Source organism: Opisthorchis viverrini, assembly GCF_000715545.1.
Source record: "Opisthorchis viverrini unplaced genomic scaffold opera_v5_29, whole genome shotgun sequence".
Taxonomy (NCBI): Eukaryota; Metazoa; Platyhelminthes; class Trematoda; order Opisthorchiida; family Opisthorchiidae; genus Opisthorchis; species Opisthorchis viverrini.
Window position 1 is genome coordinate 1,177,222 of NW_008751685.1, and position 10,710 is coordinate 1,187,931.

At 43.9% G+C, this 10,710-nt stretch overlaps 2 protein-coding genes across 2 annotated transcripts in view; one reads left to right on the forward strand and one right to left on the reverse strand.

The window, feature by feature from the left end:
- Positions 1-980: 980 nt before the first annotated feature.
- The window catches only part of T265_02397 (hypothetical protein), a gene marked incomplete at both ends in the record, with an annotated part of 41,401 nt that continues 31,671 nt past the window's right edge, over positions 981-10,710 (reverse strand). Inside the window, 3 exons of the mRNA XM_009166630.1 lie at positions 981-1,411; positions 2,316-2,598; positions 4,625-4,858. Of these exons, the coding sequence (XP_009164894.1) occupies positions 1,106-1,411; positions 2,316-2,598; positions 4,625-4,858 (823 nt within the window). The remainder of the gene's footprint in view (positions 1,412-2,315; positions 2,599-4,624; positions 4,859-10,710) is intronic.
- The window catches only part of T265_12999 (hypothetical protein), a gene marked incomplete at both ends in the record, with an annotated part of 5,202 nt that continues 4,976 nt past the window's right edge, over positions 10,485-10,710 (forward strand). The window contains one exon of the mRNA XM_009166673.1: positions 10,485-10,700. Coding sequence (XP_009164937.1) covers positions 10,486-10,700 — 215 coding nt within the window. The remainder of the gene's footprint in view (positions 10,701-10,710) is intronic.

Here is a 10,710-nt window from a genome sequence, read left to right on the forward strand (position 1 = left end):
TATGCGAAGGAGAGGAAAATGACAAATTCCAGACACGATTGACTTGAACCATGTAGAGTTGTGAAGATGAATTAGTCAGTGTTACTCTGCCACAGTTTTCTTGGCTCGTGGACTCACTACCGGAATGTTCTACTCCGCTTTGAACTTCAAGATCCCTCTTCGGTGATAAAAGGATGCATCAGGTGTTTGTTTGGTACTTGGATAAGGACCCAATCTTCCGCTGACCAATTACCTTCTTCCTTATCAAAAGTGACACTGTTTGGACACACTTATTTTCGGATATTATTGAGGACGCCACCGGCGGAGAGCAGTCTATCCTTATGTGAGTCACTCTAGAAAGGGATCGCGCTAGACGGAGCCTGACTGATACAGTATCATTGAAGATCATAAAGACAGCCAACCAACATAATACCCGCAAACTTTTTGAAGCTAGCGATGATGTGGATGTGTCTGGTGAAACGAATAGTCCTATACAGCCTCGGAAGCGTAGGTTTATGTGTTGCCAAGTCGGCCTATCCCGTCAGCGTCTCATCTCGGACGCTATGAAAACTTCGGCGCATAGATGTATGATTGTGCAATTGGGTGTAAGAAGCTGCGGGTTGCCTGTGGTTCAGGAATAGACTGAAAAATGTACTGCCTGGTAGTTCTGTGGGAAATGACTTTTCACGACATTGAGCTATCATAGCGGTGGCTTGTTAGGGAGACCATTCATTTTGTCGCAAAAATTATTCCGGACTATCAGCCCGGAGGATTGGTTGTAGTGTTTTTATTCGTCAGTTTCCATGCGGTGAATAGGCTAATCTCAGTTTACCTTTTTAACCTCTCTCACAATGACTGTTCTCCAACCAGCGAGCTGGCTTGGAAGAATAGACTGCATTGTTGTCTGTCACAGCAGGGACTGCTCAAAGCTGTATGCTGGTCAGTTGCATCCAAGTGTTGAAAAGTGAATGACGTTTCTTCACAGAGGTAGGGTAACTTTATTGAATCTCATCGCATATTCATACTGTACAGTGAAGGCCTTTTGTTGTGTAGTATACATTTTTACATTCGTGCTACTGGTATATTTGTAAGTAGCACGCATTGCTTGAGTAAAAGTGGGACTGGATCAATCGGACTGGCATGGGAAGGGCAATGGTAATAATAATCTGGACTTGATTTCCTCTGCGTGTGGGGTTGATATCCAAGGCCAAGTTGAAGTAACCCATGGAATCGGATCTTCGTCAGACGAGTTGTGTTGCAACGAGCTTCGCAGTTGCTGCATCTTCTGAATCACTCTCTGGTTCCAAAATTCTACGAACCAGTCCTCGGTGTTGGCAAGTGGCAGATCACGGAAGACTTGAGGAGACAAGAAATTGCTTCTGGAGTCGCTCGGATGTGATTTCATGAGTAACTTATTCACACGATCCCAGACCTATGGGGGGAATATATTGTAAAAGTAGGTACAATAAACTGAATTTTGCTGATTGCGCAAATTTGATGTGGGTGGCAGCACTTGACTAGACGTGTGATATTTCAGTCGTAGTTTCGGTTAGGAGTCTCTGGACGCTACCTATATTGTATGAGCGTACATAGATCACGAATTCTAGCGTCGCTCAAAACAAGTGTTACAGGGGCACTTGAGGGTTAAACTTCAAACTTGCAAAATCCTGACCTACGTAAAAAAACGCGATCGNCGCGATCGTTTAAATATTTTAATCCTCAAGACATGTTGACGTAGAGAGAGAGAAAGAGGAATTCATTTCGACTACGGTAGGATTCTCCCACATGACTTTGCTCATGGGTTCGATCAGTGCTCCTCCCGTAAAAGTGTCTCAATTGGGGAGTCGATCTGAGGTACATGCCATTCTCTTCCCTGAAATGACCTGGAAGTAACGACCAAATGTGACTCTGGTCGTGGCTGCATCTCCAGAAGAGGCTGTATGCGTTAGAGCAGGAAAGGAAAAATACGTTTCGTTGATGAACCTAGCAAGGCAATCAGCTAACTACCAATATAATCTTGAATGTCTTTATTGCCTGTCACAGAACCTTTACACAATGCCCCCAGTCAGCAGCTGTCAGTTTTAACTCAAAGCACATTTTATCCAACCTACAATCCCACCTTATTCACTTACTCTGATTCTGAGTAAAAGGAAACCGCGAACCCACTTTTCAACACCTTGCCGAGTGGCCACTTTGTTGAAGAGTATTCGTTCTAGGTGAATGATCTACATCTTCCGGCCATTGGAGTAATTGTTCGGCATTCGGGCGAAAACAAAGTGGTCCCATAGAAGCCACATAAAATTTCTAGATAAATTATGCCCTCATAAACGACTCACTTCTTCCAGCCATCCTAGCAACCGTCGCATCAACTTTTTGCGCTCCAGTCCCAGTCCGGCTTGTTCCAGGACGCAGTGTTCGACCACAACGTGGATAATTCGTTGTCTGAGTGACTGACGGAGGGTATATTTCATATCTTCGTAGCTTTGCTGCTCAGTGCAAACCCAACAGAATCCAAGGGATGATAGGTACGGTTTTGCATTGGGGATGGCGCTGGATAGTTCAACAGCAATGCTGTTTGGTGGAGGGGGCTTCGGCGTCGAGATCGCGATGATGTATGTTCTAGTAGTGGGAGAATTGGAGACAAGGTGAATGCGTTTGAAGGACAGACAATAACTGACGAATGAAGGACAATGAGCACTTTCTTAGACTGAGTCACTGCCCGTTTGCAACAAATCACACGCTCTTGAGACCTAATGTATGTTCTGGGTAATCAGATCAATCGGTATCGGATGAAACGGAATATGCGCTCGCTCGCGAGAGAGCAGTGAACGCTGGACTGCTGTTCGGGTGGTACGACCGTTCAGGACATAACAAGAGCCTCACGCATCATACACGGGGGACTCTGCCTCAGTTCTGCCGTGCGACTGATTTGTCGAATTACTCAAAATAAGCGCTCAATCAAGGTGAAGCCATGAAATGAAAAATGCAACAAGTCGGCCTCTTCAGGTGTCACACTGCCATCTAAGAACGCCTAACCGAGGTCAGTGTTTTTGGGACTCTCGCACAAACCTAATTTGGTCTATAGTTTATCGCGTCTGCTTCGTACCAAAGGTTCAACAGAAGCGGACTAATTCCGTATTTATCCATCGACTTTGGTAAACATTTACCATGAATCCACCTACCAACTAGAGCAATGAATGTGTTCAACATTTTGGTCCATGCCGATATCCGGCATTTCATATCCTTGGCTTTGTTTGTATCGTCACTACCCAACCAGTACATACCGGATCGTCACATCTGTAAAAGCGAACGTGTCCGTATGTGGATTAGAGGTTAAGAGTAAAACACGAGCAGGTTCTTACAAGGAACATTACACTCTCTTGTGATGACTCAGTCGAACCAACAGAACTGTTCCGTACTCGATGGCGCTCCTGATAGGCGAGAGGGCATGTGTGCTGACACCAGGAATGATGGATAGACGATTGTATGTGGTTCTTGCATCACAGCAGAATGGTCTACTTGGCGCAATAGCCTTTAAACAAAATGTTTTCTTCGGAAGGTATTCAGGTAAAGGAAGGTGCTTTACTTTAGCGGTAGCATCCCGTTCAGCATAATTCACCGGGAGTGGTAGTATCATCTTCATTTTTTTCACGGAAAAGATGGCGAATTTCGCTGTTGCATCGACTTTGATGCAACTATTGACCGTATGGATAAATCCGTGAAGTACCGTAATGCGTGATTTAAGGCGTCGTATGTTCTGTCAGACTCTTGGACACAGTTCTGCGAAGCTCAATACCGGTAAGGCATCCATGCGATACTCATGATCTTGCCTTCGAAAACAGAAGCACAGTCATCGAAATTCCTTAATTCTCTAAAAGTAACATTTCCAGTTTTCCTGTCCGTTTCAACGTTCTTAAATGGGTGCACTGGAAGTGAGATTTCACTGGAGGGAGTGCCCAGCTCTCCGCAATGATACCCACACTATGTTGCCTCACTTCAGAGAAGTTGCATTAGAACAGTATAGTAGTGCAGTCGGCACACAGAATTTGGTGTCTGTTGGGCGAGTTACTGATAGTCAACTAGTATAATATTCCCTAAAAGGTGACAACTCTGAAGGAAGTGAGTATTCTCACTCTCCTGTAAGTTGTTTCTACAAGTCGTGCGGAAAGAGATCGGACACTAGTTTGGGGTCAGTGGAGACTGTTGTTGTATACTCTCCAGCAGAAAATTCTTTCCTCTTGGGGAGCGCCCCTCAGGAATTTTTATGCTGTATGATGATGTTGCTGGTTATCCTGCTGTATTTGAAACTCGGGCATCTCTCCCTCAGTTGACAAAATTGTACGTTCTTGGTGTATTCTTACCAAGCGCATAAACCTCTGGTTTGAGTTCTGATCCTAAGAGATTCCTTGTCATTTGCGTGGGATTTCGGACTTGCTTTTTCGCACACTACTTGAAAAGCAGGTCTATGGGGCATCATAGCGACAGAAGGAATTATATCGTTCTACCAACAATCTGTAGTGGTCCGTGTACAAAGCGTCCGAGGTCGTACCTCTGCCAATGTTGGGGAATCATTTGATACCTAGGTTTCGCCATAAAGTATGTTTGAATAAATTTTTACCAAATTCTGCAAAATAAGTTAACTTACCTGTTGTTACTTGTGTTTTCAGTTGAGCTCGGTGACTTCCAACCAACACAGCAGAGAAAATTTTGAAAGTGGTCAGCGCTCATCTCCAGAAGTTCGATCACGATGGCGATCCCCGAATTTTCCGTTTTACACGTACGTTCTTCACTCTGTTCAGGGTTTGTCAAGTACTGTTTAATCTGTTCAGTCAAATCGTCTTCGGATTCCGCCTTGATGTGATGCTCCTCGGATATCCGCCTAGAAAACGAAGAAAATCAAGAGAATGTGGTTGGTTTGGGGACATTTCGTTATTTTACTGGGAGAAATAGCCAGTAATTTCTCCACTAGATTTCTTATTCACCGGGTCTTTCACATCTATATGCCAGAACTATTTTTCACCGCTCAATCGGTCTTTTCCACAGATGCGGTTCCAATCACCGATGTATTATTCCGTCAAATGATTCCACATAGAAGTACTTGTGAAGCAAACTAACAAGAGCTTTCTGGGTAGTGCGTTGCGGTAACTTATGTCCATATTCCATTGGTATTATATTGAGAACACTATAATATATATTTAGATAAATCCTATCCAAAGATCTGCAGCAGGTCGCTTACCTCGGGCACCTATAGTAAAATTATATAGGGAGCTTCATGAATTCCTGAACCTAGCTGATGTTCTGAGTGTCCTCTCTCGTGGTACAAATTACGTAGGTATCGATTTCCTCCAAAGTAACAACACATTCAAAATTCTTTTGGTAGAGTTTGGAATAGGGTGTTTATTTTGAAGCATCCCTTCATTGTTGCAGAGTTGAGTTGTTGAGCAAAAGCACTTTCTGCCACCGAACGTTTCGCCATTAATCAGTGATGCATGAACGAAATCAATAGACTGTGTGATACCCGGCCGGCCTCCAACCCCGTAGCCTCTACACTGACCAACCACGACTTGGCTGGATTCGGCGACCCCAAGCCAATCACATCACAGTAAGTCAATCAATATCTCGTGGCCAATCACAGCTCAGCCGTTGGTGACATACTGCACGACTGGTGTACTGTTGTCCCAAATAAGTCATACATCCTCAATATTCCTATCCCAACCAACTTGTGCTCAGTAATTTTTAGAAAGTGATTTTTCTGACCCTGTTTTGTTTCTGTGTGTCAGCTAGTAATATGCTGCATACTCGCGGCCTATTTTCTGACTTATTGCTTCATCTGAGTGAGATATTTCCACTGCGATTTCTATAAAATTCGGTCGAAACTCCCACATTACTATGGTTATCATTGCGATCTTGTGCTACTACCCCATATTAGTGAAGCATCATCGTTAACAAGATGAGAAACTGTCACCGTCCATGCTTAAGTGCACGAATAAACACCAGTTGCGTTCCTAAAACATGTGCAAGATATTCTTGTATTTAAACTTTTGGGCGTCTCGCGCCTAAATTTAAGTCATTATCTCTTAACTTCCACTTTCTCCAACAGGTTTCTACGCACCATTTTGGTAGGCTGGAGTACACACGTATTCTTGGTCGAAGATATAGTACAGTTTGTTCACTCGGTTGTTGACATGTTTCTTTTTAGGCGAATCAGTTTTTGAGACCGTGTGTTCCGGATCTCATAGAGACCGACGCGCAAGTAACTCAGCTATCAGCATTCTAAACAATACCAGGTTGAAAGTGGAGACTAATTGGCATTTGAACTCTTGATGGGTTCTACTCGGGCCAGTATCCACTATAAAGTGTGATTACTAGCCACATCTACTGATCCGTCCTTAACGGTATATCAGTGTACACTGAGGATCAACTCTTTCATACAACCATGGAGGGCACCCAAGAGCAACTGAATCTGGCATCCTCCACTAGACTAAATGAAATGCCAACCACCTATTTGGTAAGAAAAGTCGGGTAAGCTGTAGTCGTGTCTGGATTGGCTGTTAGATACTTGGCATAATTCTATGGCAGATTACCACTTTTGATTGCATACTTTCTGCATCATAAAGATTTTCTCCTGTACTTGAAGTCAGTCTGTGCTGACAAATATCTCATGACTGCATCATTCTCATTGGAAACAATCAACAGTACGCATCTCACTAGTTTTCAGGGGGATTTAAGCGCACTACTTTCTTGCCCGCAGTTGAACATTAAACCGTCCGGCCACGGACGGCTGATCAGCTTAACGTACATGCCATGCACCACATTCGTTGCCCAAACTGTCCAAACGTGAATGGGGAGAAACGGAACCGACTCGGAGGGGGTCTCGGTCGCACAACCACTGGTTCACACATTGCTCCCTCTAGAGCTGTTGGTGCCGACCAACTTTGCACACTTACACCCCAGACAGGCCGCTCTCAGAGACAGCAACAAGTGGTGCAACGCAGGCGTTCGTTCCATCTCCCCATCAATTCCTATAAAGAAACTACATCAGTGTCTGGTTACTGTGTAAGTTACACCGAAAACTCACCAATATCTCTGGGAGGCACCAGAGGTTTAACGAATCTAGGTGAAAACAAAGTGTGTTTCCAATCGGAATTGCGCCCTATAAATGAGGCCAGTCTACAGAAAAAGGTCGAGAAGCACCGTACAAATGTTCTATCCTTATTGGAACTAGTCACCAGTGCGGAACTCACGAAATTCTAGTATGAGGTTGCCAACCCGCGACCGCCTGACTGGTAATTTGAATACAATTTTTCGCCTATAGGCAGCTGACCAGCACTGTGATCCACTCTCCAATCACAGAATCCACATCACGTGGTCATGTGTTGACTAGCTCCTCGACTGGCTCTGAGTTACTCCCAGTTTGCTGAATTTTCAGTTTTTTTTATTCCCACATCTCACAAATGCAGAGAACTTGTCAGTATGGAAGAGAGAACTGCGGTTGTATTGATAACAGCACATAAAGTATGAATTGGATTGATCCAAACAACTGGGGCCCCGATTCCCAGGTGCATGTCAAACCAGCTGAGCTACTGCAAACACTTGCTCTCAGTCGCACTCATGTGGTCAAGCTGAACAAAGATCTGCTGGAATAGTCGGATCACAATACGGTGCTAAACCCATATCAAGTTTCACAATTAAATTGTTATGAGACCAAGAAACCAGGCCATGTGAACGCTAAAAGTCGCTGATTGATTGATAACGGATGGCCCCGCCAAACTTCGAAACTACAAATCAATTCTACCCTAATCAATAAATAATTCTACTGTTGTTAGAAAGTAGAAGGGTATTCGGCAGACGTTAAAACCAGAAGTAGCCCAGACGAAAGGGGATATCATATATATCACTCAAATTGCCGACCACCTTAAGTGTCTGCCTGAAGTACCCAGGATTTAGGCTATCTGTCGCCAGACATGCCTTTTCGCCCAGACTCCGTGTCCTCTTTGCAAACTGTTCTCATCAAACCTAATGGATTGAACACAACAGAAGACCACCCCCACCCTTCGGTTTAGCTGTACGTGCTCCCGTACACAACCGAGTAGTTGTCTTCTTGTACACAACTTACGAAAATGAGTTGGTAGACTTTTCGTGCATTTTTCGAATTGTTCTTACTCCACCCCAGAACGTCCAAGTCAACTGTCCACTTAATTTGGAATCCCGGTCACGTGGCATTTCTGTGTCTTTGAATCTTTCTCAAAGTCGGGTCTCTTCAGGCTTTCCAACATTTGTTGTAGACCTTTGACGAGTTGACAGTGTGACAGAGTGTTGTGCAACTGCTGTATCGCAAAAGTGATGTGTTGTAGTAGTCACGTGACGGATCACATGACAAAGCGCTTCAGAATATATTTTTGTCGGTTAATTAACTGTCCATGAGATGACGTTTGTCTCCCCGACTGACCAGTTGTACCATCTTCGCCTAGATGACTGCAGATGTCGAAGATGGCGAATGAAAAGCGGGATTGTAGCTCCCCTCACTTTTGTTTGAACATTCATCCTTCTGTTCTGAGGCATTCAGTACACATCATAAAGGGGGCATTGGACTCGAAGTTTAGAGAGCATAACGGCGTCAGGACACAACTGTTTAAACAAGGGTAGCGCGAACCTAAGTTCATTTAAAATCCCGCAGCCACCTACAATCACACCGTCTACTCGATAGCGACTATCTTTGAACACTTTGTTACGAATTAAAATATGAACTAACACCCCTTCAACTCCATCATTCAGTTTCGACGAAGTTTCGATAAATTCTTTCACTAGTATACGAATTTCGATAGGAGAATCAGCTGAGAATCTTTCGTTGATGGTGGCTGGCCCCAACACGTATGTCTTACACAACTAACCACAGTTAAAAAGAACTGATCCACCGTTCGTACACGACTAGCGTGGACTGCGTAACACTGACTCCTTTCTGGAACCCACGTGCGATTCACTATAACCAGTCTTGTTGGTAGCCAGAAGCCTACTTTAATGTCGGTAGCTATGCTTCGCTTCTGGGTCAACTGTATACTTCGGACCAAGATGGTACCGAAGGCTGTTGCCGATATTTTACTGTACTGATAAATGCGTGCCATCGGAATAGAAAGTGAAGTGGCGTAATGAGGACAATATCTCCAAGAAAAAGTGAATTTCGGTCAGACTGGACTAGGAAGATGAACTTCCGGGACATGGCACAAAAAATGCAGAGCTAAGCTTTAGATATCAATTCATGCCAATCTAGAATGGTTTCTTCAAACTCTGATGAAGTAAAAAGCCCATTAAACCGAAGTTTGTCGGTTTTGAAACCCCAAAAAAAGAAATAAAATGACGTCCATCGAAATACAGAGTCCTGTAACCCAAAAGTTTCCTCAAGGGACCTTTTTCAAGGTTAAAAATATTGTTAATAGCGTTGAACCAATCCGCCTATGACGAGAAACTTTTCCAGCAAAAATCCAGCATTTCGACTGCAGAGGAATAACGGTAAAATGTTTTTTGTCTATGGAACAGTTGTCCCGAACCCTCGTTACATTGCGATAGGTTATAGGGTCGAAAGAACTTTACAAAAGTGATTGTTTCGCTAACTCGACCGATTTTACATTTGGTTACATTCCGAAGTATGCTGTGTTCCCATCATCGCCCGATTGCACACACATTCGGACTTTGCGCCCATCGATCGCTGCACAATCAAATTTAGCCTGGTAGAAAGGTGCTTAATTAGGGAACATAAATATATCTAGATGCCATACACAGGGCGCCGACGTCAACATTTTGTCCACATGATTCTCACATTTGTTTTATTGAATGAAAACACGCACGCGTACGTGTTTGAAAGATACGCAACGGTTGAAATGGCATATCTTTTTTGCCCACAACAGCTGGAAACAAATGCCTTTCTCCTCACTGAAGATGAATAATTCACCACTAGTTTACTTTCTTTAGCTAGTGTTTTAATGATACTTGATTTTCATGTCACTGTTGACCCTGGGCGTATACAGGGAACCCGTGTGTTTAGCCTACCCGATAGCGTTGTACTTATGTCCGGGTCATCTCTGACTTGGACAGAATTTGTACGGTGTACCCAGCCGAGGGATACTCCAGGAGGGAGTCCAATGGGATATTTTTACTCTGGCTGCTTTGTTAAAGTTGCTAGCCGCACAAGAAATGTGAACGCTCTCAGAGTTAATTTAGTCGTCACAGCGTTGTGACGCGGATTAAAGATCACAAGGGAGCTGACCGAATGGATACAGTGAGGCTTGAACCTGATTAGTCGTCGAGTTACCATAACTTCAGGATGTCTCATAAAGACGCAAAATTTGATTGTATAAGTAAACGTAGTCAATTAAACAAACGATAACCAAATCCTTCGTCATTAGTAGCCACATAAAGAGGTTTTGTATGTAAGTGTTGCCACATTTTGTCTACGATGGATGCAGTACGCGCATTGAAATTGTGAAACTCCATTAATCACTTGGTGGAAGCGCCACCGCTGCACTTCGTGGTTACAAAACCAAACATGGTCTCATCAAAGATCCTTTCATCGTGTCGACCATCATACGCTTGATTGCGAAATTTGAGTCCACTGGATCTGTATTGGATTTTCCTGGCAAAGGGAGAAAGTCTCTGAGTGATGAAGGAGCGCCCATTGTACAGAATGCCGTCGAGCATCTTCAGTCCCAGAGCACCATGGCATCTTCGTCAATAACT